We start from the raw sequence: 25,706 nt of genomic DNA, 5'->3' as shown, positions 1-25,706 counted from the left end.
AAGTGGGAGAGCTGTGGGGTTTGTGCTCAGTCTGTAACAGAAACATGTCTGATTTCACTGTGGTTCAGGGCAGATCTGTGGGCAGGTGGGCCAGTAATAGGCAGCAACATGAGGAAGCCTTCAGACCCAGGTCATGGGACAGCCAGAAAAACAAATTCTAAAAATATAGCCCAACAGGGAACCAGGTAGGAAGGCTTTGGAGTCAGAAAGACATGGCTGGATGTTTTGGTTCCAGTATTTATTATTGAGGCTTTCCTTGGATAAGTTCCTTGGCCTTCCTGGGCCTCAGTTTCCCCATCTCTGTATTATCAGGCCCTATGTCTCTTTCATAGCGTTCCTGAATGCAAATGAGATAATCTCATGAGCGTGTTGATGACAGGGCCTGGGCATGGTGGGCTACTGATGTCATTGACCCCGTGTGAGGGCAGGGTATCTGTGTGTGCAATGGGGGTTTCACAGGAGAGCATGTGTGAGGCCCTGTTATGGGGCCACTTTGTGTTGGACACTGTCTTTGGTCTCTTCCGATGGTAGCAAATGGACCTCACACTCGGTGCCACTATGCAAACCAAGGGCAGTCAAGTCAGTGCCCATCAGTGGAAAGTCTACATTTCAGAGTATTTTTAAAGTGTAAATGTCTGACCTTCCAACAAATAATAAGACAACTTTAATTCAATAAAGGTTTGTCTGCTATACACATTTCCTTAGGAAGGTGACTTCAGTATTATATAAGAGTGCTTTATAACTGGAATACCAACTGTAGGCAGATAACTGAGGACTGTTCACAACATTTTGTTCCCAAGGTGTGTGTAAGCAGTTACTCTACAATTCTGACATACTTCTGTATAAACAGTGCCTTCCTGCATAGTCTAAAGAATTTACCTCATCTCTGCGAAAGAAATCGCAGGCTCCAATCTGAACTAATTTTTATTCTTCTTGAGTATCTAATTCTTAGCTTAAGAATATCAGTTTTCCTTGCACACTTTGATGTTCCTTTCTCCAAAGAAAATGTGCTGAAATGTGAGAATTACAGGAAAGTGCTTGAAAAAGGATGGCGCAAACTAGAAAGGCTTTATTTTGACACCTAAAGATAAAAAGTGTCCCCATACCTGAATCACGTGGTCATCGCTTGTGATTTCTATGGCTTCATGACAGTGGTCTAATGCTGTAAACACTGAATTACAGGCCCTGAAAGTTGCAAAAGACTGATGTTAGTTCTGCTGGAAAACCATGAGCATTTCATCTGTTCATTTATCAAAGTAAACAGTTCCTCAGGTTCATTAAAACCAAGTACCTTTCGATATGTTTTGGGGAAAAAAAAGAAACCTAGCCTTTCAAACTAAATGAATAAACAATAGCATGCATGTCTATGCATATCATACAGAGAGAAGAATGTAATCTGGCAAAATCATCATGGATTGTGGAATGAACTCCGTATGTGCTGGATGAAACCTTCACACTGACACAAGAGAACAAAGATGCAGGAGATGGTCTCATAGGCCCCTATGTTCTATGTCAATGACATTCTTCTGTTCCATTCACGGCGGCAGTCATGGAGAAGTCCCATCCCCATCAATTAGAAAAATCTAATTAAGCCCAAATTAGATCTGAGGTATTCTGGCCTTTTGCAACAGACACAGAAATATTTTTTTCTTTTCTTACTTTTACGACCTAGATAAGCAAGCCTTTACGGTACTTGCTACACCCACCAGCCTGATGAAAGGCAAATACGGCTAGAATTCCCCTTGCCTGGTTCATTTTACAGCTCTCCTGGTGGGCACTATTCTTGATGACCTTCCTTGTATATCTGGAACATTTGAAATCATTTCAATTTCTCAATTTCTTGGGCAACATTTTAACTACCTTCCAAATTTAGAGCAACTCCAAATACAGTAAGTTATTTACTATCTAACCCAGCAAGTATGTGGCTAGTTACTAGAGCTTTGTTATTTGTACTGGCTGTTTAAAGAATCCCAGTGAAGGCTTTCTTATACATTACCAAAAAAATGTTAATGTACTGGATTGATGTTTCTTCTTATAAAACGAACTCTTATAATGTTATTCATTTTTCCCTCTCATAAGGCATCTAACTTTGCCATTCTATTTTGAACTGTTTACAAGGGAGAGGGCAGAAGAAACTGGGTGAAACTTGGTTCGGTATTTGGCCAGTTATGGGACCTTGGGCAATGTTTTCTCTCTGCTGGCCCTCAGTTTCCTCATCTATAAAATGAAGATAACACATCTTACAGGTTGTTGTAAGAATCAAAACAGTTTATGTGAGGCGTGTCTCAAAATACTTGGGATGATATAAGAATTCAAGACATAGTACTTGTTATTTGTAAGATCTCAGAATAATATTTTTTGTTCTCTAAAGCTTTCAAAGGCTGTTGGTGAGAAGAAAAGTGAATTATAACCTATCTTTTCTCATGAGTGTATCTGAAATATCAAACCAAGAACTGCTTTCAACAATAGCAAGGCAGCCTGCACAGAAAGGGAAGGATTTTAGCCCATTGACGGGTAGTGCTCCTGTCGCTGCAGAGGTGAAGACACGGGTGTGGGAGGGTAAATAAAGTAAGTAATCATGACGCAGGTGAGTGGAGGAGAACATAACCCTAACCCCACTGATATTTCTGATGGGTGTGGGATGTTTTCTTATTTAAATGGCTCCAGTCTAGGGTTCTCAAAAAACTAAAAATAGAACTACCATATGACCCAGCAATTTCACTCCTGGGTATACATGCAAAAAAAACAAACACACTAATTCAAAAACATACATATACCCCAATATTCATAGCAGCATTGGTCACAATAGCCAAGATATGGAAGCAAACCAGGTGTCCATCGACCGATGAATGGATAAAGATGTGATATATATATACAATGGAATACTATTCAGCCATAAAAAAGAACAAAATTTTGCCATTTGCAGCAACATGGATGGACTTGGAGGGTATTATGCTAAGTGAAATAAGTTGACAGAGAAAGACAAATACTGTATGATACCACTTACATGTGGAATCTAAAAAAACAAAAAACAAAAAAACCCCAAACTAGTGAATATAACCAAAAAGCAGACTCACAGATATAGAGTACAAACTGGTGGTTACCAGTGGGGAGAGGGAAGGAGGGAGGGGCAATAAGGGGTAAGGGATTAAGAGGTACAAACTATTAGGTATAAAATAAGCTATAAGGATATATTGTATAACAATATTTTATAATAAATATAAATGGAGTATAACCTTTAAAAATTATAAATCACTATATTGTAACCTATAATATTGTACAGAAACTATACTTCAAATAAAAAAGTAAATAAAATAAAATAAATTGCTCCAGTCTACCTAATGTGAACTGTATACTGTCCTATTAGCATTGCTGCATTTGTAAACATGATCATTTAAAATGTGAAAAAGAATTCAAAGAGGACTTTAAAATTGTTACCGAAGTCACTACTGCATCACCTCTCATGAAGAGGCAAGTAAGAGCTAGTCTTATCCCAAGTTTGCTCCAGGCACTTGGGTCCAGAACCCAACTCGGCACAACAGGAAAGCGTTCCCTGTCGTCCAGAATTATGATGTGGAAAAGCACAATCTGTGTGGGCTAGTTCCTTAGCTTTGGGAGCTGGATAATTAAGTGTTAAAACATTTGATCAAATGATAAATTCCCCTCTTGCCCAGGTATTTTCTTAAAGTACCTATGTGGCTCAATTAAGTATGTAAACAGCTACTTCAGAGTATGACTGTTCTTGTCAGTTCAACAGGCTGCCTCATACAAGATGTTAGCTCCAACTGCCAAAATGTATCTATTAGATGTTCACTGCAAAGCTATACACTATCCTGTGAGAGTATAATGTCCAATGGGACAAAGCAGATCCTTATTGACAGTTAAAGTGAAAGTATATTGGCAGGACGAGTAGATTATTGCGCCGGTGACAAATGCTACTGGACTGCCATGTGTAGATCTAGGCTTTAAACCAATTTGGTTGATGGTTCTATTTAAAGAAACCTGCAGCAAAATGAGGTAATCAATTTGAATCATGTTCCTAAAGTTTGGGAATTTAATTGCTTGTATTAATTATTAATATTCTTCATGCAGAAGAACCTTAGCTTTATTAATTTTCTGTTCTTGGGAAACCACGTAACTCTGCACCTCGACTGTATTTTAGTAGCCTTCAGTTTGAGAAGCTGGAAAATTAGAAAAAGCACAAGGGAACCAGAGCCCATGTAGCGCTAGTGATGTAACCATTTCCCCTTCATCTTCTTAAAAGTCTGTGAAGGTCTGCAGGGAAAAAGTAAATATTACAGGGACCCAGGTAAAAGTCTACAAAGAACATAGTGCTCTGATGGGGTGCAGAGGGCATCCGAATTAAAGCAGGGTGCCTGGATTCTACTCCAGCACTGCCACCCACATGTTGAGTAGCTGTGATCGTGCCCAGAGTCTTCCCGGCTCTCTCAGCATTCCTCTGTCAGTTGTCTGGAGCGGTTGGGTTACATGACCTCCTGTGTCCCTAACAAAGGCACCCCGGAATCTACTCAAACAAAACACAAACACCCCACCGCAGACACACACACACAAGGGTAGGACTGGGCAAGGTGGTAGCGTGCAGGGAGAAGACTCTGAACACAAAGCCACATCCCAGCAGGGGTTCGGGAGCAGCAGGGAGGGGGCTGTGGACTTGCTATCCACCAGCACCGCTCCTGGGCAGTGACGCAGCAGGGGCCGGTTACTTTAATCCATCACAGATCAGTTTCTACTTCCGTAACACAACAACAACAAAACAACTAACACAACGCGGCTGTCACGCAGAGCCCACGTGAGGATAAAGTGCTCTATAAATACCAGTTAATAATGAGAGATGTAGTGTTCCACGGAATACTAAGGTTTGCCCATCAGAAACTGATTCTAAAATGAAGGACTGCTACTGTCTTAAGATTTGGAGTAAAATAAACATGATGATTTGGGTGTAACCCCTAGGTAACAGATATCAGACTGCCTAATGATGAAATAACTGCTCGTACTTGATTAGTGTAAACTCATCAGCTTAAACTCTCAATAAATAGCCAAATCTTATCTGATTTTGGTTAACATAGTTCTTTTCATGATAAAGAAGCATAAGAACATAAGCAATAAATGGTCATCAGTTAGCCCATACTTCCCTAGACATTCCCCCTTTCATGAGTTCTGTTCAATAAAGTAATTCATCACATGCACACAGAAATGTGATTTTGTTCTGTCTTTAAAAGTTATTCCTATATAATGGATTTTTTAAAATTAGGTATGTTATGGTTGATCACATGATCTATTTTTCTTGGTTAAGTAAATACGGTTACCATACATGAAGACTGGACAGAAGCGTCTGCCTTCAACATTCAACATTATCCTTGCAGTACAGACTGTCCTTGCAGAAAGCTAGTAATGTCACATATTTAGCTGCAGCTGGGGGTGGAAATGCAGGGAAAAGTATTATATAATTAGACTATAATTATTCTGGCATTGTATAACAAAGAGCCTCATTTTCCCCGTCTGCAGCAAGTGACAAAGTTGCCTGCCAACCTCGGGGGTGCAGGTAGATGCTTTAGACATCCTTGAATGCCCTAAGGAGCAGTGAAGACCATGGAGGGTCACTGTCCACCCCCATCCGCTGGGCCCAGATATCATACACCCAGGGAGAGTCAAACCACACACACACACACCATACTCCTCCAAAAGACAGAAAAGAAGTTGGAGACAGTTGAGGTACAACCAGCCAAAGGCATCAAAAGAAACTGACCATTTAGTCCTCCTCTGTCTTCTCCTATGGAGAACTCTTGCCTTCCCTCCCTCTCTGCAGGGGTTGCTCTTGTGCTCGTTGCTTGGGGAGGTCCCAACCAGCCAAGCTGAAGCTGATGCGGAAGGTGAGGGGACTGGGCTTCTGGGCAAACCCACCTTCCTGGGACCGCTGCTGCCTGGGCGAGGTCCATTCATCAGCTTTACGTTGATTTGTATTAAGAACCTGAGCCTTTTCAATGAGCCCAACGCTCCCGAACAGCTCATCACTGAGGGGTGAGAAGTTATGGCACTCACAGAGTGTTGTGTAGTTAGAACCTTGCCGAGTTCTGAACCTAACGAGTCCTTGAAAAGTTTTCAGTGCCCTGGCTCTAAGCAGATTTCATCAGCACGATAACTTGAAGCACTTTCATTTAGCCCTGGTGCTGCCTGGGGATGTTTATTTCAAACGGCCAGCCCTGCCTTTGTCACGCCCCCCATGGGCAAGGCGCCTTCTGACCTCTTACATGTGCCATCACATTGAATGCTGCCTAAGAAAACTCAAGTAGTCATTTAAAATAAAATGAGGAGCGCTTGCTTCGGCAGCACATGTACTAAAACTGGAACGATACAGAGAAGAGTAGCATGGCCCCTGCGCCAGGATGACAAGCAAATTCGTGAAGCGTTCCATATTTTTATAAAAAATGAGATACTAAAATAAATAAGTAAATAAAATGAGGGAATTACCTATCAAAGCAATAAGGCATCTGCCGTTCATTTTTGTTGTAGAAAACGCAAGGTTGAAGAATTAAACCAAGATGAAATCTCTTTTCCTAATCCTATTTATTGTGAAAACATCTAAAATAAAAGTACAAAGTCTTTTTACCCTAAATAAAAACAGAAGAGAGCCCCAGGAATAAAAACAATTAATGTACAATTAAAACTCATAAATTGCTATAGTAAAGGCAATGCGGTTTTCTTACGAAATTCTATGAAGTTCTCTGCAGGTAATAAATATATGGATACAAAGAAACCAAGGGATTTAACTGACAATCTTCCTTACCAAAGAATTTCCACTGGTTTGAGATTCTTTTTTTTTTAATACTTTCCCACCTCAAAAGGGACTGTTTATCCCCACACTTAATTTCTTAGAGCTCTCTATCCACCAAACAGTTGACTTCCCTGAGCAGGGTGAACCCCAGAAGGGCCTGCCTCTGGGGGTTCATGCCAATCCATTTTTCTTCCAAGGGACAGAGGAGGGCTCTGAAAAGTTAAGTTTAGAAAGGGTTCTGCTCTCTTTGAATGCAAATTCAGTAATCAAGGTAAGAAGTATAACCATTTCAATGAGATGCTATCCTTATTTTTCACTGAGCCTGAAAGCCTTGTGACCCCTCAGTGGGCCAGAGAGAGAAGCCAGAGCCCTTCTGGCATCCCATAGCCTGGAGCCACTTGGGACTGGTCTCCCAGAGGCCACGGGCTATGAAGAGCCTCTTCTTTTCCCCTGCTCTCTCTGCTGAAGCAGGGCACGTTGAAGAAATCAGGGTCCTAAGAGTGTGCTGGAGTAGAGCCTGAACAAAACCAGGCATGGGCTACAACTCTGATACTCCAAGACGTCCCAGAAGCAGAGCATCCTAGCACCGAGATGCTGAGAGAATCTGTTCATCTCAGAAGTAAGCACCAGAGAGAAGTTCTTAAAGCACTAGGCATGCGTAAAGAGACTTAAAATCAGTTTCTTGAAGATACTTCATGCATATTGAGGCCACAAGCAGGCCTCATGAAATTGCTATCGTGGATACGTAGCAATTACCATAAGTTAGCATAATAAATATTCCCACGGGTTTGCCCCATCTATAACAATCCAAGTAGGAATTTATAAATGTTGCAAGTACAAAGTCATCCTCAAAGGCTATTCTTAATCTCGATCTAATTGTACAGAAGTTAAACAGTACTTTTCCTAGTGTATAATTTTAAAACTGCTGTAAATAGTGGAAAATACTGTCAAAAGAAGAAACGCCTTCAATTTATTTCATTATACCAGTGGGCTCCCAGTTTAGACTCTGCCATTTACCAGCTATGGTTACTTGTTCAACAGCTTCAGAATCCCTGGGATTCCGCTAAGAACCAGTGAACCTCAGCCTGAGGACAGACAAGCTTTGCTACAGAATGGTTAACCTTGTATTCATCCTATTTTGCTACATACCTTAACTTGAACTGTGAGCGAACTTCCCCATGTTCTATTTGAATCAGTTCATTATAGCAAGCAATTATGCTGCTATTCTCCATAAATCTCTGGAAAAAAAGCAAAGGTAATACATAAGACATATACAATTACTTCTTAAATAGTCAAAGAAGCTTAACAGTTTCTCCAACCTCAGGTAACTGTTATATAAGACAACTAGTAGGTAAGATGAGATTAAATAAAACAATTGTCAAGTGTTTGAAATGCTTGTTTAAATGTATAACAAACAAGAGAGCAGAAACATCGCAGTTATTTATAACAAAAGTGGGAAAAACATTATGAACACTCACAGGAAAATAAAAACACAAGGGATAGAACACCTCCCCCAGCCTTGCTAATTACTGAAACACCTGTGCTTCTGTTGCACTAAGGAAAGTCTTCTAAAACCTGAGCCTAGATGTGTTCACGGCGTGCCACACTACGAGTGATGTCTTCTGGTGGGGAGAGGCAGTCTTTGCTTCCTTCCTCATCTTCTGAGTGCCTAACGCATCCTGCCCCTTCTCATGTCTGTCTGACTGTCTGTCTGTCTCTCTCACATACACACACACACACACACACACACACTCTCTTCCACACATCTAGCATGGATGGCTTCTCCCTGTGGAATATCTGAGAAGCTCCCTGACTTTCCCTGTGCCTCTGGTCCCCACCAGCCCAGGAGGAAGCTGGGAAGGGCTAAGGACAGAGGGGGAACCATGAACACACACAGAGGGAAATACTTTCTATTTACAAAGCAAAGTTAAACATGGTGAGGTTCTGGTTCAGCTTCTGAACAGGTGGAGATGATGTGTCAGTCTGTAACTGAGCTCTGAGTGGTGTTAGCTGATGCTTCATGAAGTACAAAAAAGGATCTGTGATAAAATAAGTCTTTGAAAAGGTTGGGATAAACAGTTTCCTTTGTTTTAAAATGAAAACCTCAGAAGTAAACTTTTGTTGACTAAGTCTAATTTATTTGCCTTAGGCTTTTTTTTTTTTTTTTTGCGGTATGCGGGCCTCTCACTGTTGTGGCCTCTCCCGTTGCGGAGCACAGGCTCCGGACGCGCAGGTTCAGCGGCCATGGCTCACAGGCCCAGCCGCTCCACGGCATGTGGGATCTTCCCGGACTGGGGCACGAACCCGTGTCCCCTACATCGGCAGGCGGACTCTCAACGACTGCGCCACCAGGGAAGCCCTGCCTTAGGCTTTAATTATGCCTCTGTGTCTATGTGTGTAAGTATATATTTTATCTGTATATATTTATATATATAAAATCATTCTATATTTTCACTTTCATATTTACGTAGTAACGTTTTTCCTTTTTTCCTTTTTATTTTATTTATTTATTTAACATCTTTATTGGACTATAATTGTTTTACAATGTTGTGTTAGTTTCTGCTGTATAAAAAAGTGAATCAGCTATACATATACACATATCCCCATAACCCCTCCCTGTAGCATCTCCCTCCCACCCTCCCTATCCCACCACTCTAGGTGGTCAAAAAGCACTGAGCTGATCTTCCTGTGCTATGCAGCTGCTTCCCACTAGTTATTTTACATTTGGTAGTGTATATATGTCAATGCCACTCTTTCACTTCATCCCAGCTTATCCTTCCCCCTCCCCGTGTCCTCGAGTCCATTCCCTACATCTGCGTCTTTATTCCTGTCTGGCCCCTAGGTTCATCAGAACCAATTTTTTTCTTAGATTCCATATATATGTGTTAGCACACGGTATTTGTTTTTCTCTTTCTGACTTACTTCACTCTGTATGACAGACTCTAGGTCCATCCACCTCACTACAAATGACTCAATTTTGTTTCTTTTTATGGCTGAGTAATATTCCATTGCATATATCTGCTACATCTTCTTCATCCATTCATCTGCCAATGGACACTTAGGTTGATTCCATGACCTGGCTGTTGTAAACAGATGCAATGAACACTGTGGTATATGACTCTTTTTTTTTTTTTTTCTTTTTTGCGGGACACAGGTCTATCACTGTTGTGGCCTCTCCCATTGTGGAGCACAGGCTCTGGACGCGCAGGCTCAGTGGCCATGGCTCACAGGCCCAGCCGCTCAGCAGCATGTGGGATCTTCCCAGACCAGGACACGAACCCGTGTCCCCTGCATCAGCAGGCGGACTGTCAACCACTGCGCCACCAGGGAAGCCCTACTTCTTCTTTTTTTATTTGGATTCGTTTTCTTTCTTTTTCTTCTCTGATTGCTGTGGCTAAAACTTCCAAAACTGTGCTGAATTTTGTCAACAGCTTTTTCTGCATCTATTGAGATGATCATATGGCTTTTCTCCTTTAGTTTGTTAATATTGTTTATCACATTGATTGATTTGCATATATTGAAGAATCCTTGCATTCCTGGGATAAACCTCACTTGATCATGGTGTATGATCCTTCTAATGTGCTGTTGGATTCTGTTTGCTAGTATCTTGTTGAGGATTTTTGCATCTGTGTTCATCAGTGATATTGGCCTATAGTTTTCTTTTTTTGTGAACACCTTTGTCTGGTTTGGGTATCAGGATGATGGCGGCCTCATGGAATGAGTTTGGGAGTGTTCCTCCCTCTGCTATATTTTGGAAGAGTTTGAGAAGTTTTGGTGTTAGCTCTCCTCTAAATGTTTGATAGAATTTGCCTGTGAAGCCATCTGGTCCTGGGCTTTTGTTCGCTGGAAGATTTTTAATCACAGTGCTTGTGATTTTTAATTTCAGTGCCTGTGATTGGTCTGTTTATATTTTCAATTTCTTCCTGGTTCAGTCGCAAAAGGTTGTGCTAAGAATTTGTCCATTGCTTCCAGGTTTTCCATTTTATTGGCATATAGTTGCCTGTAGTAATCTCTTGTGGTCCTTTGTATTTCTGCAGTGTCAGTTGTTGCTTCTCCTTTTTCATTTCTAATTCTATTGATTTGAGTCTTCTCCCTTTCTTCCTTGATGAGTCTGGTTAATGGTTTATCAATTTTGTTTATCTTCTCAAAGAAACAGCTTTTACTTTTATTGATCTTTGCTATTGTTTCCTTCATTTCTTTTTCATTTATTTCTGAGCTCATCTTTATGATTTCTTTCCTTCTGCTAACTTTGGGGTTTTTTTGTTCTTCTTTCTCCAATTGCTTTAGGTGTAAGGTGAGATTGTTTATTTGAGATGTTTCTTGTTTCTTAGGGTAGGATTGTATTGCTATAAACTTCCCTCTTAGGACTGCTTTTGCTGCATCTCGTAGGTGTTGGGTTGTCGTGTTTTCATTTCTTTCTAGGTATTTATGATTTCCTATTTGATTTCTTCAGTGATCTCTTGGGTATTTAGTGTGTACTGTTTCACCTCCATGTGTTTGTATTTTTTACAGATTTTTTCCTGTAATTGATACCTAGTCTCATAGCATTGTGGTCGGAAAAGATACTTGATATGATTTCAATTTTCTTATATTTACCAAGGCTTGATTTGTGACCCAAGATATGATCTATCCTGGAGAATGTTCCATGAGCACTTGAAAGTGTATTCTGTTGTTTTTGGATGGAATGTCCTATAAATATCAATTAAGTCCATCTTGTTTAATGTGTCATTTAAAGCTTGTGTTTCCTTATTTATTTTCATTTTGGATGATCTGTCCATTGGTGAAAGTGGGGTGTTGAAGTCCCCTACTATGATTGTGTTACTGGCGATTTCCCCTTTGGCTGTTATCATTTGCCTTATGTATTGAGGTTCTCCTATGTTGGGTGCATAAATATTTACAATTGTTATATTTTCTTCTTGGATTGATCCCTTAATCATTATGTAGTATCCTTCTTTGTCTCTTGTAATAGTCTTTATTTTAAAGTCTATTTTGTCTGATATGAGAATTGCTATTCCAGCTTTCTTTTGATTTCCATTTGCATGGAATATATTTTTCATCCCCTCACTTTCAGTCTGTATGTGTCCCTAGGTCTGAAGTGAGTCTCTTGTAGACAGCATATATACAGGTCTTGTTTTTGTATCCATTCAGCCAGTGTGTGTCTTTTGGTCGGAGCATTTAATCCATTTATGTTTAAGGTAGTTATCGATATGTGTGTTCCTATGTTACCATTTTCTTAACTGTTTGGGGTTTGTTATTGTAGGTCTTTTCCTTCTCTTGTGTTTCCTGCCTAGAGACGTTCCTTTAGCATTTGTTGTAAAGCTGGTTTGGTGGTGGTGCTGAATTCTCTTAACTTTTGCTTGTCTGTAAAGGTTTTAATTTCTCCTTGAATCTGAATGAGATTCTTGCTGGGTAGAGTAATCTTGGTTGTAGGTTTTTCCCTTTCATCACTTTAAATATGTCCTGCCACTCCATTCTGGCTTGCAGAGTTTCTGCTGAAGATCAGCTGTTAACCTTATGGGGATTCCATGTATGTTAATTGTTGCTTTTCCCTTGCTGCTTTAAATATTTTTTTCTTTGTATTTAATTTTGATAGTTTGATTAATATGTGTCTTGGCATGCTTCTCCTTGGATTTATCCTATATGGGACTCTCTGAGCTTCCTGGACTTGATTGACTGTTTCCTAACCAATATTAGGCAAGTTTTCAACTATAATCTATTCAAATATTTTCTCAGTCCCTTTTTCTCTTCGTCTTCTGGGACCCCTATAATTTGAATGTTGGTGCGTTTAATGTTTTCCTAGTGGTCTCTGAGACTGTCCTCAATTCTTTTCATTCTTTTTTCTTTATTCTGCTCTGCAGTAGTTGTTTCCATTATTTTATCTTCCAGGTCACTTATCTGTTCTTCTGCCTCGGTTATTCTGCTATTGATACCTTCTAGAGAATTTTTAATTTCATTTATTGTGTTGTTCATCATTGTTTGTTTGCCCTTTAGTTCTTCTAGGTCTTGTTAAATGTTTCTTGTATTTTCTCCATTCTATTTCCAAGATTTTGGATCATCTTTACAATCATTACTCTGAATTCTTCCTCAGGGAGACTGCCTATTTCCTCTTCATTTGTTTGGTCTGGTGGGTTTTTACCTTGCTCCTTCATCTGCTGTGTGTTTCTCTGTCTTCTCATTTTGCTTAACTTACTGTGTTTGGGGTCTCCTTTTCACAGGCTGCAGGTTCGTAGTTCCCATTTTTTTTGGTTTCTGTTCCCAGTGGGTAAGGTTGGTTCAGTGGCTTGTGTAGGCTTCCCGGTGGAAGGTACTGGTACCTGTGTTCTGGTGAATGAGGCTGGATCTTTTCTTTCTGGTGGGCAGGACCATGTCTGGTGGTGTGTTTTGGGGTGCCTCTGAACATATTATGATTTTAGGCAGCATCTCTGCTACTGGGTGGGGTTGTGTTCCTGTCTTGCTAGTTGTTTGGCATGGGGTGTTCAGCACTGGAGTTTGCTGGTCATTGGGTGGAGCTGGGTCTTAGCATTGAGATGGAGATCTCTGGGACAGCTCTCGTCGACTGCTATTACGTGGGGCCGGGAGGTCTCTGGTGGTCCAATGTCCTGAACTCGGCTCTCCCACCTCAGAGGCTCAGGCCTGACAGCCAGCCAGACTTCCCTTTTGGGAAGTCTGAGGTCTTCTGCCAGTGTTCAGTAGGTGTTCTGTAGGAGTCGTTCCACATGTAGATGTATTTTTGATGTATTTGTGGGGAGGAAGGTGATCTCCATGTCTTAGTCCTCTGCCATCTTGAAGGTCCTACCGTAATTTTTTATAATTCTTATTTTTCTTTAGGTCTCCTGAGAACTTCCAGTGCGGTGAAGATCAGCCTTCTGTTAGGTGATGGTTTCTAAACACTGGAGCACTTTGTTTGCACATAAGTGGCACTCAGTAAGTGTTCTGTAGACTAAGGGCAGTGGGAAAATATTTGTGGAATTTTCTAGACTATCATTAACCCCGAAATCTGAAATAAATCGAGTGAACCAAGAACAGTGGTCTCCAAACTTCAACATGCTAAGAATAACCTGGGTGTTTGGTTAAAATGCAGCTTCCTGGGCCCCGCTTCCAGAAACGTAGGCAGGTGTCTTTAGTACAGGATTTCCCCATATGCTTGGGTGCGATGCTGCTAACATGCACTGTACCTTCTCAGGGGTAAGAGAAGGAGAATCAGTCTTCACTGATTTTCCACACTTACTCGACCACAGAAGCCTTTTGTCATGGACACCCATTAAAAGCTTTGGGACACTAGCGTTCCATGGAACACTCTGGGAAACATGACTTTGGTTTACCCGGCATGAAGTTGGGAGTTAAACACCAAGTATTTGCATCTTGACTTATTAGGAGTATGCGCTCTGCAAGGTAGTCATCTTGAGCCTGTTTCCTCCTCTGCAAAAATGGAGAAAATACCAAACCTCTCATCTGTAGAAGAGGATCAAGTCAGTCACCTAGAATGGAGCCCGACAAATAATAAACCTTGGTTCTCCACTTCTTCCTCCACACAACGTCTCTCCAGGGAGGAACCGTGTCTGACTGCCGTATCCCCGACACGCCTAGCACACCACCTTGCACAGAGTAAGTGCTCCATAAAGACTTGCTGAATGAACTTGTAAACATCATTCCAAATAGAAAAGGGGTACACAAAGGCTCATACAAAAACAAGTTGCAATCGCCCTTTGCTAAGATGCTCTTTCTAAAAACTCAGAGTGGGCTGAGCACCATGCAGTCGGCCACTCATGCACAGCTATAGCGGCTTCAAGAGGAGCTGCTCTGGGATATTTGATGGTACAATGTGTTCCTGGATCCCCACTCAGGGACCCATCAACTGAGGCACTGGTCAATTAGCTAGTAACACAGAGCCGAGTTTCAGCAGATGATTTAATACAATCACAACAACTCAGAGATGGGAAACAACTTCACAGAAGGCAAGAAGAACAGCTGGCATATTTGGAAGGGTGTTTGGGTAGAAAGTTGCCAGAGACAAGATTTTGCCCAAAAAAAAGGAGACCAGCCACCTGGAGAGCAGCCTCAGCCGATTCTGTGCCACTGTAACTCAGGAGGGAAAGCCTGTTAGGTGCGGCATGCTTCTCTCGGAAAGAGCCCCAACTCCTTGGGGGCAACCTGACCTGGCTGGCAAATGGCCTTGATCAGACCCAGCACTAAAGACTACCAGGTGGCCCCTGACAGATACTGTTTTTCATGCTTCCACAAAGGGCTTTACTCACCATGGCTGCCTGCAAAGAGCAGAATCATATCAAGACAGAGAAACGAAACCTTCCAGAGCAGCACAGACAGGTTACAAAAAAGAATAAAAAGGAACAATGGTATTTTCCCTCCTAAATTCACTTAATAGCGTTTGCACCCAAACAGGGCAGATGTCTCTCCTAAGCTTTTCTGTGAGTAGACGTGCAATCTTAGCCCCCCAGACAAGATGCTATCACTCCTAATGACACCAACCTCCACACCAGTTGGTCAGAGGCAGGATCGGTGAACTAAAAGCTGAATTCCAAAAGGGCACTCAACAGCACCTATGGCAACGGGGGCTCATGGCCATAACCCACGGCGTGTCTTGCCTGCCCCAGCCCCTCCACAGGTCATGTGGAGATCCTCCGTGCTCACATTCTGAGAGGCCCTGCCTCAGATGTGAAGGACAGCCTTGGGCTGAGGTGCATGGGTGGTCAACGTTACATGGAAGATTTATGAAAACTGAGTAATTTCAAGTCATTCCTCAGAAAATGAGTAAGTAAAGACGTCCCAGCCACACGACTTCTTGGATGACTTTCCTTTTGCAACTCTCCATTCCGAAACTCAGAAGCATTGTCTCATTAAGCTGTGGCAAGCACGCCAGAACGGCGTCTGGAACCGAGTGCCAGCCTCTGAGAGATGTGATGACGGACAGGAGCGAAGAGTTAAGGGAGTGAGTGATACTGCTGACCGGAAACATTCATTTCTATCACAATTGTGAACCGCAGCACTGCCTTCAACGTTTTATACAGCACTGCTGCTTCTCCACGGAAGCACACCAAAGCACAAAACAACTGCATCCCATGGGCAACTTCTGCTTCTCTGTGATTGACAATAAACAAGGGATCTTTCTGAATCCAGAGTAGCCAACCACCATTGCTTAAAGCACCCAAAGGAATTTTCATAATTCACAAGGCACTGGCAGTCTCCTATTTTTGAAGGAAAAGGATGCATCACACCATCTATTTGAGACTCAGATTACTCCTATCAAAAGACCTTGAGATACCCGGTAAACCTAGTTATTTAGGTTTTTGGTAAGTCTACTTAATCAATCTCAATCTTCTAGTTGAGTATCAGAGTCAAAGAACTTTTCTTTGCTGATGTTTTTGGTTTAAACCAGGAGTTCACAAGACTCCACAAGTCACTTGCTTGAGTTTAAATTACCCGCAAAAGTTGCCCAAGTCAACTGTGACCTCTACCTTATTTTTTCCAAAGGGTAATCTTTTAGTTTTTTAATAGAAGAAATATACACTTGTTATTAAAAAAATTCAAGCATATAAAGTGAGGTCCTCCACAATTTCTCTGTAAGGGTTTGTAATATTTTAATATTATGAAATACATTTCCTTTAAACAGTCATGTTTTGATTATCTTTCTCCACCCCTTTTCTTCTCTCTTTCAAATCCATCACGTTGTTTTCTGTTTGCATGCACACGGCCTCACCTCCAACCAAACCTTCAGACTGCCCTTACCCTGAGATACTGGGTAAGCCTAGGTATTTAGTTTGTTAAGTTTCCTTGGAGTAATCAGTCTTCATCCCCAAGTTGAATATCAGTGTTTTTCATGTAGTTGTCACTCAGAATTTTTCTTTGCTGACATTTATGGCTTCAGTGAGGAGTTCCCAAGATGCCATTGCTGTCATGGGCCTGTCCCCAGGGTGTAAGCTGTGGCTGGGCCCTTGATGAACACAGAGCCCTGGGTGCCGATCTGGTGGACTAACTATACATAATCACACACATACACGCTAACTGACCGGACTGATTTAAATGAGATTACTTTGGGACTAGAGAATTTCGACCTGATATAAGAAGACAGGTTTTTTACATCATTACATATCTGTAGCTAAGATATATGAAGTTATGAGAGAAAAAGGAAAAAAGCCTGACCAGCAGGTGCTCGTCACCATCCCATGAGAACAACTGCTTCCTTTCCCTCACAGTTCTGGGGCTGAATGCCTATAACAGTATGCTTAGCTGTTTGGCTAAGGTTAGGTATCTGTATCTGAGAGAGGTGCTAGTTCATCTTTTACATACCCGGTTGAAGCCTGCGTGCAGAAGAGGGAGGACCGAGGCCTCTTCATAGTCGCCGGATCTGTAGCAAAGCAGAAAATGTGGTCACTCAGCAGATATACAAATCGGGATTCCTCACACTGAAACTCGGAGAGCGCAAGGCAAGCAGGGAGACAGCTGTGAGAGTGCCTTCCTGCCCAGCACGTGCCCGCAGGGTGCACCTGCCTTGTAAGAACCCAGACTCCCACGTCCGCCTTCAGGTGCAGAAAGAACACAGACAGTAGAAGGAACTCCAGCAGTGTGCGTGAAAGGTGCACACGACAGGCCCTCTCCAACTCTGGGCTCCTTGGGAGTTGGAGCAAATGTACCGGAGCAGTCCCATAAAGGGACAAGGAAGGTGCAACGCTCATCCCAGAGACCACTGTCCTCTTTGAGATCCCCAAACCTTCTGGAAGCACGACTCCCACCCCAAGACTTAGGTGGGTCCAACTCTCAGGAAGACAACTGGCATTAGAGGCTGCAGCACCCCAGAGCCAATGGGAAAGAAGTGTCATCAGGAAAGCCAAGTGAGAAGGGAAGACGACAGAAATTGATTACTGGCACTCATCTCGGGGGAGGTTTCCTACACTGAGCCTGCAGTTGGGTCTCAGAACTTCAGTTTGAATACAAGGACGGGGTGGGGGTCAGCTGGTCATGAAGTCATGCTGTAGCTCTGTTGCCACCTTTATGAGAAACGGTGTCCCCAAGACAGCGAGCAAGTAGCATGGCGTACACACCTTAGAAAACAGGGAAGAAAAATGGGACAATGGGGACTGGGTGGAGAAGCAGAAAGAGAACAGGAAGAGAAATCCCAGTGCCTATTTGTGGCATTACCTGTGGCATTTTCCCAGCAGGGAAAAGCTGTCCTTCCTACCCCCTTTCCTCCTTAGGAACTCAAGGTTCTACCCTCTCTGAACAATGAAGGGCTCCAAAGGGTATTAATAATGTTCTATTTCATAAGCTGGGTGGCACAAGCAGCATTAATTTTATTATTAACTTCCTCTATAAATGAAATACTTAAAAAATAGGGGGGAAAAGTGAAAAATAATAACAAGACACAGCAAGCCATTACTTGTCAAGGACAAGTACACATGAATAAGAAAAAAATGAATGTTTTGTCTTGGGTCCATGGAATCAGCCAGGCTTTGGGAAATGCTCTGTGGCTTGGTACCCTTCTGGTACCCATGTCAAGACCCTAAGACCCTGTTAAGAGCTCACATCCCCAGAAGATAAAATATAAGCAAGAGGGCTGAAGAAAGCTAGTCTCACATCTCGGTTCCCCTCGCTCTTTCTTGCTGAGATCCCATCCCCCACCAAGATGGCAAGATGGTAAGAAACCAATGGGACAGTTTCTTCACTTTCCTGGGCCAAGAGCCTGTGGTAGGTGTCCAAGTGAAGAGACACAGCTCCTATCAAGAGACTCAAGGAGTAGCAGGTGAGAAGTCTTTGGTTAGGGCAAGACTTGGAAGCCAGGATTTCCCACTGTTCCAATATGGCTTTGGAATGGATATTTCAAATCTCCCCTGGGCGGCGCCTGCCTGAGGGAGGCTGAAACTCTGAGTTGCTGGCCTGTCAGCTCCTTCAGGGCAGAATCTGTGCCAATCACCCCAGTGGGGCCATCCTGCTGTCCTGCTTCTAGCCACATAACAGTCCCAACATAAACTGCGCAGTCCTTTTCTTGCGGTGGCTTTAGCGCCTGCTCTCATGCTATAATCTGTTTCTTCTTAAGTGAAAAAAGTAAGCATTCTCCTATCTCTTTTCTTCAAAGAGAAAAGATAAGCTGGAACGATGTTCTCTCCAGACCTCCTCCTCCCCAGATTCTCTACTCATTTCCAGCATATAATGAGTAACCATTTTTTTCTTGAAGTGTGTATGTGCTGACAGAAATTAGATAGGGTAAAGAGAAAAATCCAAATATTTCTAGAAACTTGCAAAACAAAGAAAATCCCAAGTAAGATCTAAGGTTGTTGCTGTGAGGCCAAAGACCTCCCCCTTGCTTTGCCAGCTCAAAGGCTGAATTACAACAGACCAATGTTTCAGGAGGAAGAGTAGTACTCCCAGCTGGGAATGGGAGGTGAGCTTACGCATGTGAAACCACCGCAAGAATCACCGTGTGCTCCGAGGGATTTGTGGCCCGGATCGACCTGCAAGGAGAAAGCTCCAAGTCAAACCAGTGATTAGGCCTTGTTCCGTTAACAGAATACAGGACTTCTTCACAGTGAAAATGGCACAAAATCAAATGTCCCTGTAAAGAAGAAGTCGGAAAACAACAAAAAAAGATGCCCTTGCGGATTAGGACAGTCTCTTTCTTTTACTAAAAAAAAAAAAAAAATTTTTTTTTAACTCCCAGGCGATTCTCCAGTAGGTCAGACCTGCCAATTTTCCACTTCAAAAACTGGCAAATTCCACTTAACTTCCATGTTTTCTGATTGAGATTCCACTCTGCAAGAAAATTGGCAGTCCTACAATTCTCTAGTTATCAATTTGTACTTGGGGAGCTAACTGGGATGGATCTTTTTTTCTTTTAAAATAGTAGATAGTTCAGAAAGTTGCCCTTAGAAGGACTGCTGGCAGATGGATGTACACGTGTAGGTTAAGGTCTTTTAAAAATTTCACAAAGAGCCATCTCAATTTTTCAGTTGTACTGTCATTTGTGCTCAAATACTTTAAACAACTGAGTCATCAACTAGGGCTGAGAAATGGTCAATACAGTAACTGTCACTATAATGATATTTGTTGTACCATGACCGCCTGTCTATAATTTGTTTATTCCCTAGGAATTTAACAGGGTTAAAATATGTAAGGATATAGAATTCTGAGGTCCATGATGCCAGAAAATGTGCTATGCTGCAGCTCAGATTCTGGATTATTCTGGTCAGGGGTCATGAGTTGGATGAACTCTTAATAAAGGGCCACATGCTTGAGTCTTAGTACAAGTAAGCATGCTTGTTTCCATCCATCTCCTTGGTCTGACCTCTCTTTATTTCGAGATCCTTCAGAAGGGAACCAACACCTCTAAGAACAGAAGGCTGAGGAATTTGTGAAACAACCTGTATTTGTTTCTTTCTAGCTACTGGCATTTCTGCCCCTCTCCATTTTTTTTTTTTTTTTTTTTTTTTTTTTTTGCGGTACGCGGGCCTCTCACTGTTGTGGCCTCTCCCGTTGTGGAGCACAGGCTCCGGACGCGCAGGCTCAGCGGCCATGGCTCACGGGCCCAGCCGCTCCGCGGCATGTGGGATCCTCCCAGACTGGGGCACGAACCCGTGTCCCCTGCATCGGCAGGCGGACTCTCAACCACTGCGCCACCAGGGAAGCCCCCCTCTCCATTTTAAGGTGTATGCATTACTGCTCCCCCAGGGACAGCCAGCTCATACTGCTTCATCCTCTTTGACTAAATTTCTTCACCTTTCTCTAAAAATGTACCTTCCCCATGTCCTATTCCTTGAGACCTCACTGTATGTGAGTAGAAGGCTCAAGAAAAGACCAGCTGCTGTCTTCCTGGGAAATGAAGGTTCCCCTTGTGGATAAATGGTATTTGAACGAGCTCCTTTGGAGAGACGCCTGAACTCACTATGGGCAGCAGGGGTAATGCCAGCCCAGACCACTTCCCACTCAGCCACCCTACCCCCTACCACGTCCTGGTAACGTGAAGCTACACTTATCTCCTACTTAGGAGCCTACTGAAATCTCAGCAGAAATACCAGGTGCACCTAATGAAAAAAAATGTACAGAGTTTCAGAGGTGCGCTCTCATTTCTAGGGAGATGCTAAACACCTGCACCTTCCTTCAGCCTCTTCCACCCCCAGGAGGTGTCATGGGTACACTGCTGGGCTGCATTCTAAGGGGTGGGGCTTAGGCAAGAGAAAACATGTTATGAACATAACTGGGCTGGAGCTCATGCTTGCTTAGCTTCTTTTGAGATTGGCTTCTGTGTTTTAGGTCCCTTCCTGCTGCTGACCCCTTCTCTCTCATTCCTCCAAAGGAACTGGTGTGGCCAGAGAGACCTGGACCTCTTCCTGGTTGAGAGGACTAAGGGGGAGCTGGGCACAGGTGAGGCCAGGGTCCAAGGAAGCGTGGTAAGCTAAGGTCCAGTCCCGCTCAAAAACCAGAGATCTTGGGCCATAGATGACAATGAAGAAGGCACATCTGCTGGGAATGCGTCCCCACTCATCTTAGGGAAGATGTGCTGGCAGTCCAGCATTCAGGAATCTCACCATCCTCAACATGACTGGTAACAGTCAGTAAACGCACCAGCAGATACATAACCTGGCTTCTGAACTGCACTGATGCCCCGCTGTTTTTCTAAGACAAACATTTTCTAAGACAAACATTCACTCATCAGGAAACAAAACTACATTTCTTTATATTCAAGGAAGGTTACGAAGCTTACCTGCTAACTGGGGCCTTTGCCTGAATTAAAAGAATTCTTCCTATTCATTTCTTCTTTTTACATCTGAAGCCTGTCTTAAATCATTCTGTATATGCACAAAGGACTGTGCTATTTCTACTACAAAATCATGTAAGAAGAGTAAGTGGAGACCAGGAAAAAGCAGACCTGCTTAGTTATAAGAGACCCAATTCTAGCCTGAAAATCATTTTATACGCACACATGCGCACATATATATATACATACACATGTTATCTATTTCTTAACACTAAAAATACCCAAATATTTTGTGACACATTTTAGTATTATATACTTAAATAGGCAAATGTTTCTATGCAGGAAGATCGGATTATTTGGGACCAGTAAGACATTTTTAAAAAGGTTCCTTAAGAAAGTTTCTTCTTTGGAAAACTGAAAATGGTCCAAGTATAGCAAGGTGATGCCGTGACAAGAAACTTCTCTTAACGCACGAATTCCTTGTCAGGGTACCAAAGGGTCTAAGGAACCATTTCCCTACCTTTCATTTCACTTGCTAATATTCAAGACAATTCCAGCTCCGTATGTATTTGGAGTCTATCTTGGACTAGCATTTAATTAGTGACCTCTTCCCATCCAGCTTCAAAGCATTCCACTTGTGCTAAATGGATCAGTTCATCCAGAGCTAACTCTGATGACTGCATTTGTTTATGAACAGGCAAGCATTTCCTCCCCAGAGCGCAAGCATTTCTGTAAACAAGCAGGGGGTTTGGATCCCTGGAAGATTTTCTGCTGCTGCAAAGTAGCTGCCTTCCCTCCACGACTGCTGTAGAATCCACCCATCTGTGTCAGGCAGAGAAAAATGGTCTATTTCACACATTTCTGATGTTCATTTTGGGACAGAATAATTAAGATTAAAATATCTGGTTTAAATCCAAACTCTATCTCTGTAACAAGAACTGTGTGAATTTCAGTTTTTCTTTTTGGTGAAACATGAGCAATACTCAAGGGGAGAAAACACCCTGAAGTTTTCAGTGGAGACTAGCTCACACCTCTAAATTCATCGGAACTCAAATGTGGAGAAATAGAAAAGGCCATAGGAGGAGCTACAGCCTTCACCACAGAAATCTGTATGTACCACTTAGAAACATCAACACATATTTTAGAAATATTTGGGCTAGAACTAAAGACATCTTTAAATGAATTTCATTTTAAGCTGTTAAGTGGACATTTACTAACATATTAACATATCTAAGGTACCTGCACACTGCTTCTGCATCAAAGTTTCGAGTTTGTCTGTGGTCGATCACAATAATCTCATGATGTTTATCTAGGAAGCATTCCAGGGCTGACTCCGGAGTCCGAGCAATATTACATCTGTAACCGGCTCTGTCACAGGCCCACCAGAATCCATCACTCTGACTGTCTTCCTTTGCAAAGATCAGCAAAACCTGGAACACAAAGAAAAGAGAATCTTGACAGTAATCATCAGCCTTAGAGAGTAGTACTGTATATGCTAACACATATATATGGAATTTAAGAAAAAGAAATGTCATGAAGAACCTAGGGGTAAGACAGGAATAAAGACACAGACCTACTAGAGAATGGACTTGAGGATATGGGGAGGGGGAAGGGTAAGCTTTGACAAAGTAAGAGAGTGGCATGGACATATATACACTACCAAACGTAAGGTAGATAGCTAGTGGGAAGAAGCCGCATAGCACAGGGAGATCAGCTCGGTGCTTTGTGACCACCTAGAGGGGTGGGATAGGGAGGGTAGGAGGGAGACGCAAGAGGGAAGAGATATGGGAACATATGTATATGTATAACTGATTCACTTTGTTATAAAGCAAAAACTAACACACCATTGTAAAGCAATTATACTCCAATAAAGATGTAAAAAAAAATAGAAAATAAATTTTTTTTAAAAACTAAAGAAAATTAAAAAATAAATAAACAGCCAAAAAAAAAAAAGCGGGCCTACAAGATACTGGTTTAAAATGCAGCCTCTGGAGAGAAGCTACCTGGGTTCAAATCCCAGCTGGTCCACTGATTCTAGGGTGTCTTTGAACAAGGTAGTTCGTCTCTTCAGCCTACAGCTTCTCCAATGTCAGATGTGCTAAGAACAGTGCCCTGTAAGCTAGCTATGAGGCCTGAGCGAGCACAGAATACATGGTCCATCACTCTGCTGGTGGCTGTTACCCATTTGTAACTTCCTAAGTGGCTTTGTTTTTAAATAGACTGAGCTCTATGAAAATAGGCTAATCAACACAAGTTAGACTATGATTCACATACACACGTATTTGGGGCCAGGGCAGCTGGTGTTCGTCTCAAGGTACCTGGCCACCTCTCAAAACTGAGCACTTAAATCCTTATCCAGACACAGAAGGGACGGGAACTCAAAACAATCTCAAAAACGAATTCCAACACCTAGCGTTTGCCAAATCTAGAAAGAACAATCATGAAATGTGAAGCTATTGGAGCTACGGTGAGGAAACGTGCCTCTTTCTTCTTCATCGAAAAGTGAAGCCCTGCTCCCTGGAAAGAAGGTAGCCATACTTCCCACCATGTTGTCCTTCTTCATTCCCTGGGCTCTGGGACCCAGATTCCCTGGTGGCCAGAAAGCCAGAGATGGCGATACCACCACCTGAACTTGTTCATTTATTTGCTTATGGTCTATCGTCCCCACTAGAATTGAGCTCCAGGACAGCAAGGACCTGCCTGTCTTTTTCCTGCTGTGACCCCCTGCCGGTCAGCACTTACTATGTGAGTGAAAGGATAACTACGTGCTGGGTTTCTGCAAAATGTAAGAGGGTTTTTACTGTCAATTGGAATAAAACTACGTCACAGCAATAGGTCTAATAAGAAATACATATAATAATCTCAAGATATTGATAAGGCATTTAATATTCTTCACCAACCACTTCTGGTTTAAACAATTAGGAATAGAAGGGAAGTTTCTGGTCCTTTAAGCCCATAGCCAATACTATTCTTCATGATGAAATTTTGAATGTGTTTCATTTAAAGTCAGAAACAAGACAAAGTGTCCAATAATTACCACTACATTTAAAAAATGCTTCATTAATTGACAATACATAGAAAAACAGAAACAACAGTATAATTACCCCCATGTACCCATCACCCGGCTTCAGCAATAACCAACTCCTGGCCAATCTAGCTTCAATTCTATCCCTAGCCACTTTCCAACTCCTGTATCAGCTTGCAGTAAATCCCACATATTTCGTCCATATGCATCTATTAAAGACTCTTTTCTAAAAAAAAAAAAAAGAAACCACAACACCATTTCATACCTAAACCTCTCCAATAATTCCTTACTGTTAAACATCTGAATGTATTATAAATGTCATTTGTTCTACACTGTTTGAATCATTTCCTGTTTTCTCAAATGCCATGTTTCCAGAAGAGAAATAATATTTTTCAGTATGATTTTGACATTTACTTCTTAGCACATGGCTTGAAATCACATGCCAGTAACACATGAGGCAGCCACACTTATTAACGGCTCACTCTGGGCACGGGTCTGTCACTCCTCAGGTCAGTCTATACCCCAAAACCTCAGCTACAGAGCTACTTCTAGGAAGAAACGGGAGGTGGCTCTTCCAAGAGAAGTGAGGGGCTCAGCCTTGTGGATCTTGAGAGTGAAGAGAAAGCCTTCAAACAGAACTGTTAACAATGGAGCTACCATGAAAAAAATCAGGTAGAATAAACTGGCTTGTACAAAAAGTCACCAGCCCTTTACTTGATGTAGCTGTGGCATTAGCAAGAGAAACTCAATAAGCAAAGCCTAGAAGTCAGAAAAGTTGACAGGACTTCTTATCTCATCTGTCTGGCCGAACTACGATTGCTAAGCAAGAATCTCAACACTTTATATTTCCTTTATACCATTTATGCCTCAATATTTGACGAATGCAATAAGAACCTAACTGTATTCCCATATTGGACATTGCTACAGTTATTAATCTCATATGTCTTAGATGTCCTTAAAAGACGGGAGTGCTCCACTTTTGGAAAAATAAAGTCATTATTCAAGTATTTCCTGAGCACCTGCTATGTGCCAGCACCTACTATGTGCTTACTATGTGCACCTACTATGTATCTACTATGTTTTTAATTGCTTGGAGTATGCTGATGAACAAAATAAAGACCTCTTGCATTGTAGGGGTAAAGAAACAAACAACAGGCATGAGAAATAAGCAAATGATATGGAAA

General features: G+C 42.1%; 1 protein-coding gene and 1 non-coding gene across 10 annotated transcripts in view; one reads left to right on the top strand and one right to left on the bottom strand.

Moving 5' to 3' along the window:
* Positions 1–25,706, bottom strand: part of PDE8B (phosphodiesterase 8B) — a 252,699-nt gene that overhangs the window by 109,804 nt on the left and 117,189 nt on the right. For all 9 annotated transcript variants that reach the window (XM_065874637.1, XM_065874644.1, XM_065874639.1 and 6 more), the window contains 5 exons: positions 22,737–22,927; positions 19,198–19,257; positions 17,099–17,156; positions 7,943–8,031; positions 1,107–1,185 (listed from right to left, as the gene is read on the bottom strand). In XM_065874637.1, coding sequence (XP_065730709.1) covers positions 1,107–1,185; positions 7,943–8,031; positions 17,099–17,156; positions 19,198–19,257; positions 22,737–22,927 — 477 coding nt within the window. The remainder of the gene's footprint in view (positions 1–1,106; positions 1,186–7,942; positions 8,032–17,098; positions 17,157–19,197; positions 19,258–22,736; positions 22,928–25,706) is intronic.
* LOC136121836 (U6 spliceosomal RNA) lies at positions 6,333–6,439 on the top strand. Its single transcript, XR_010655837.1, has one exon. It is a non-coding gene; the product is annotated as a U6 spliceosomal RNA (small nuclear RNA).

The sequence above is a fragment of the Phocoena phocoena genome, chromosome 3 (assembly GCF_963924675.1).
Source record: "Phocoena phocoena chromosome 3, mPhoPho1.1, whole genome shotgun sequence".
NCBI lineage: Eukaryota > Metazoa > Chordata > Mammalia > Artiodactyla > Phocoenidae > Phocoena > Phocoena phocoena.
Note: the sequence above shows the minus strand (reverse complement) of the source record. Positions and strands in the feature narration are given on the sequence as shown.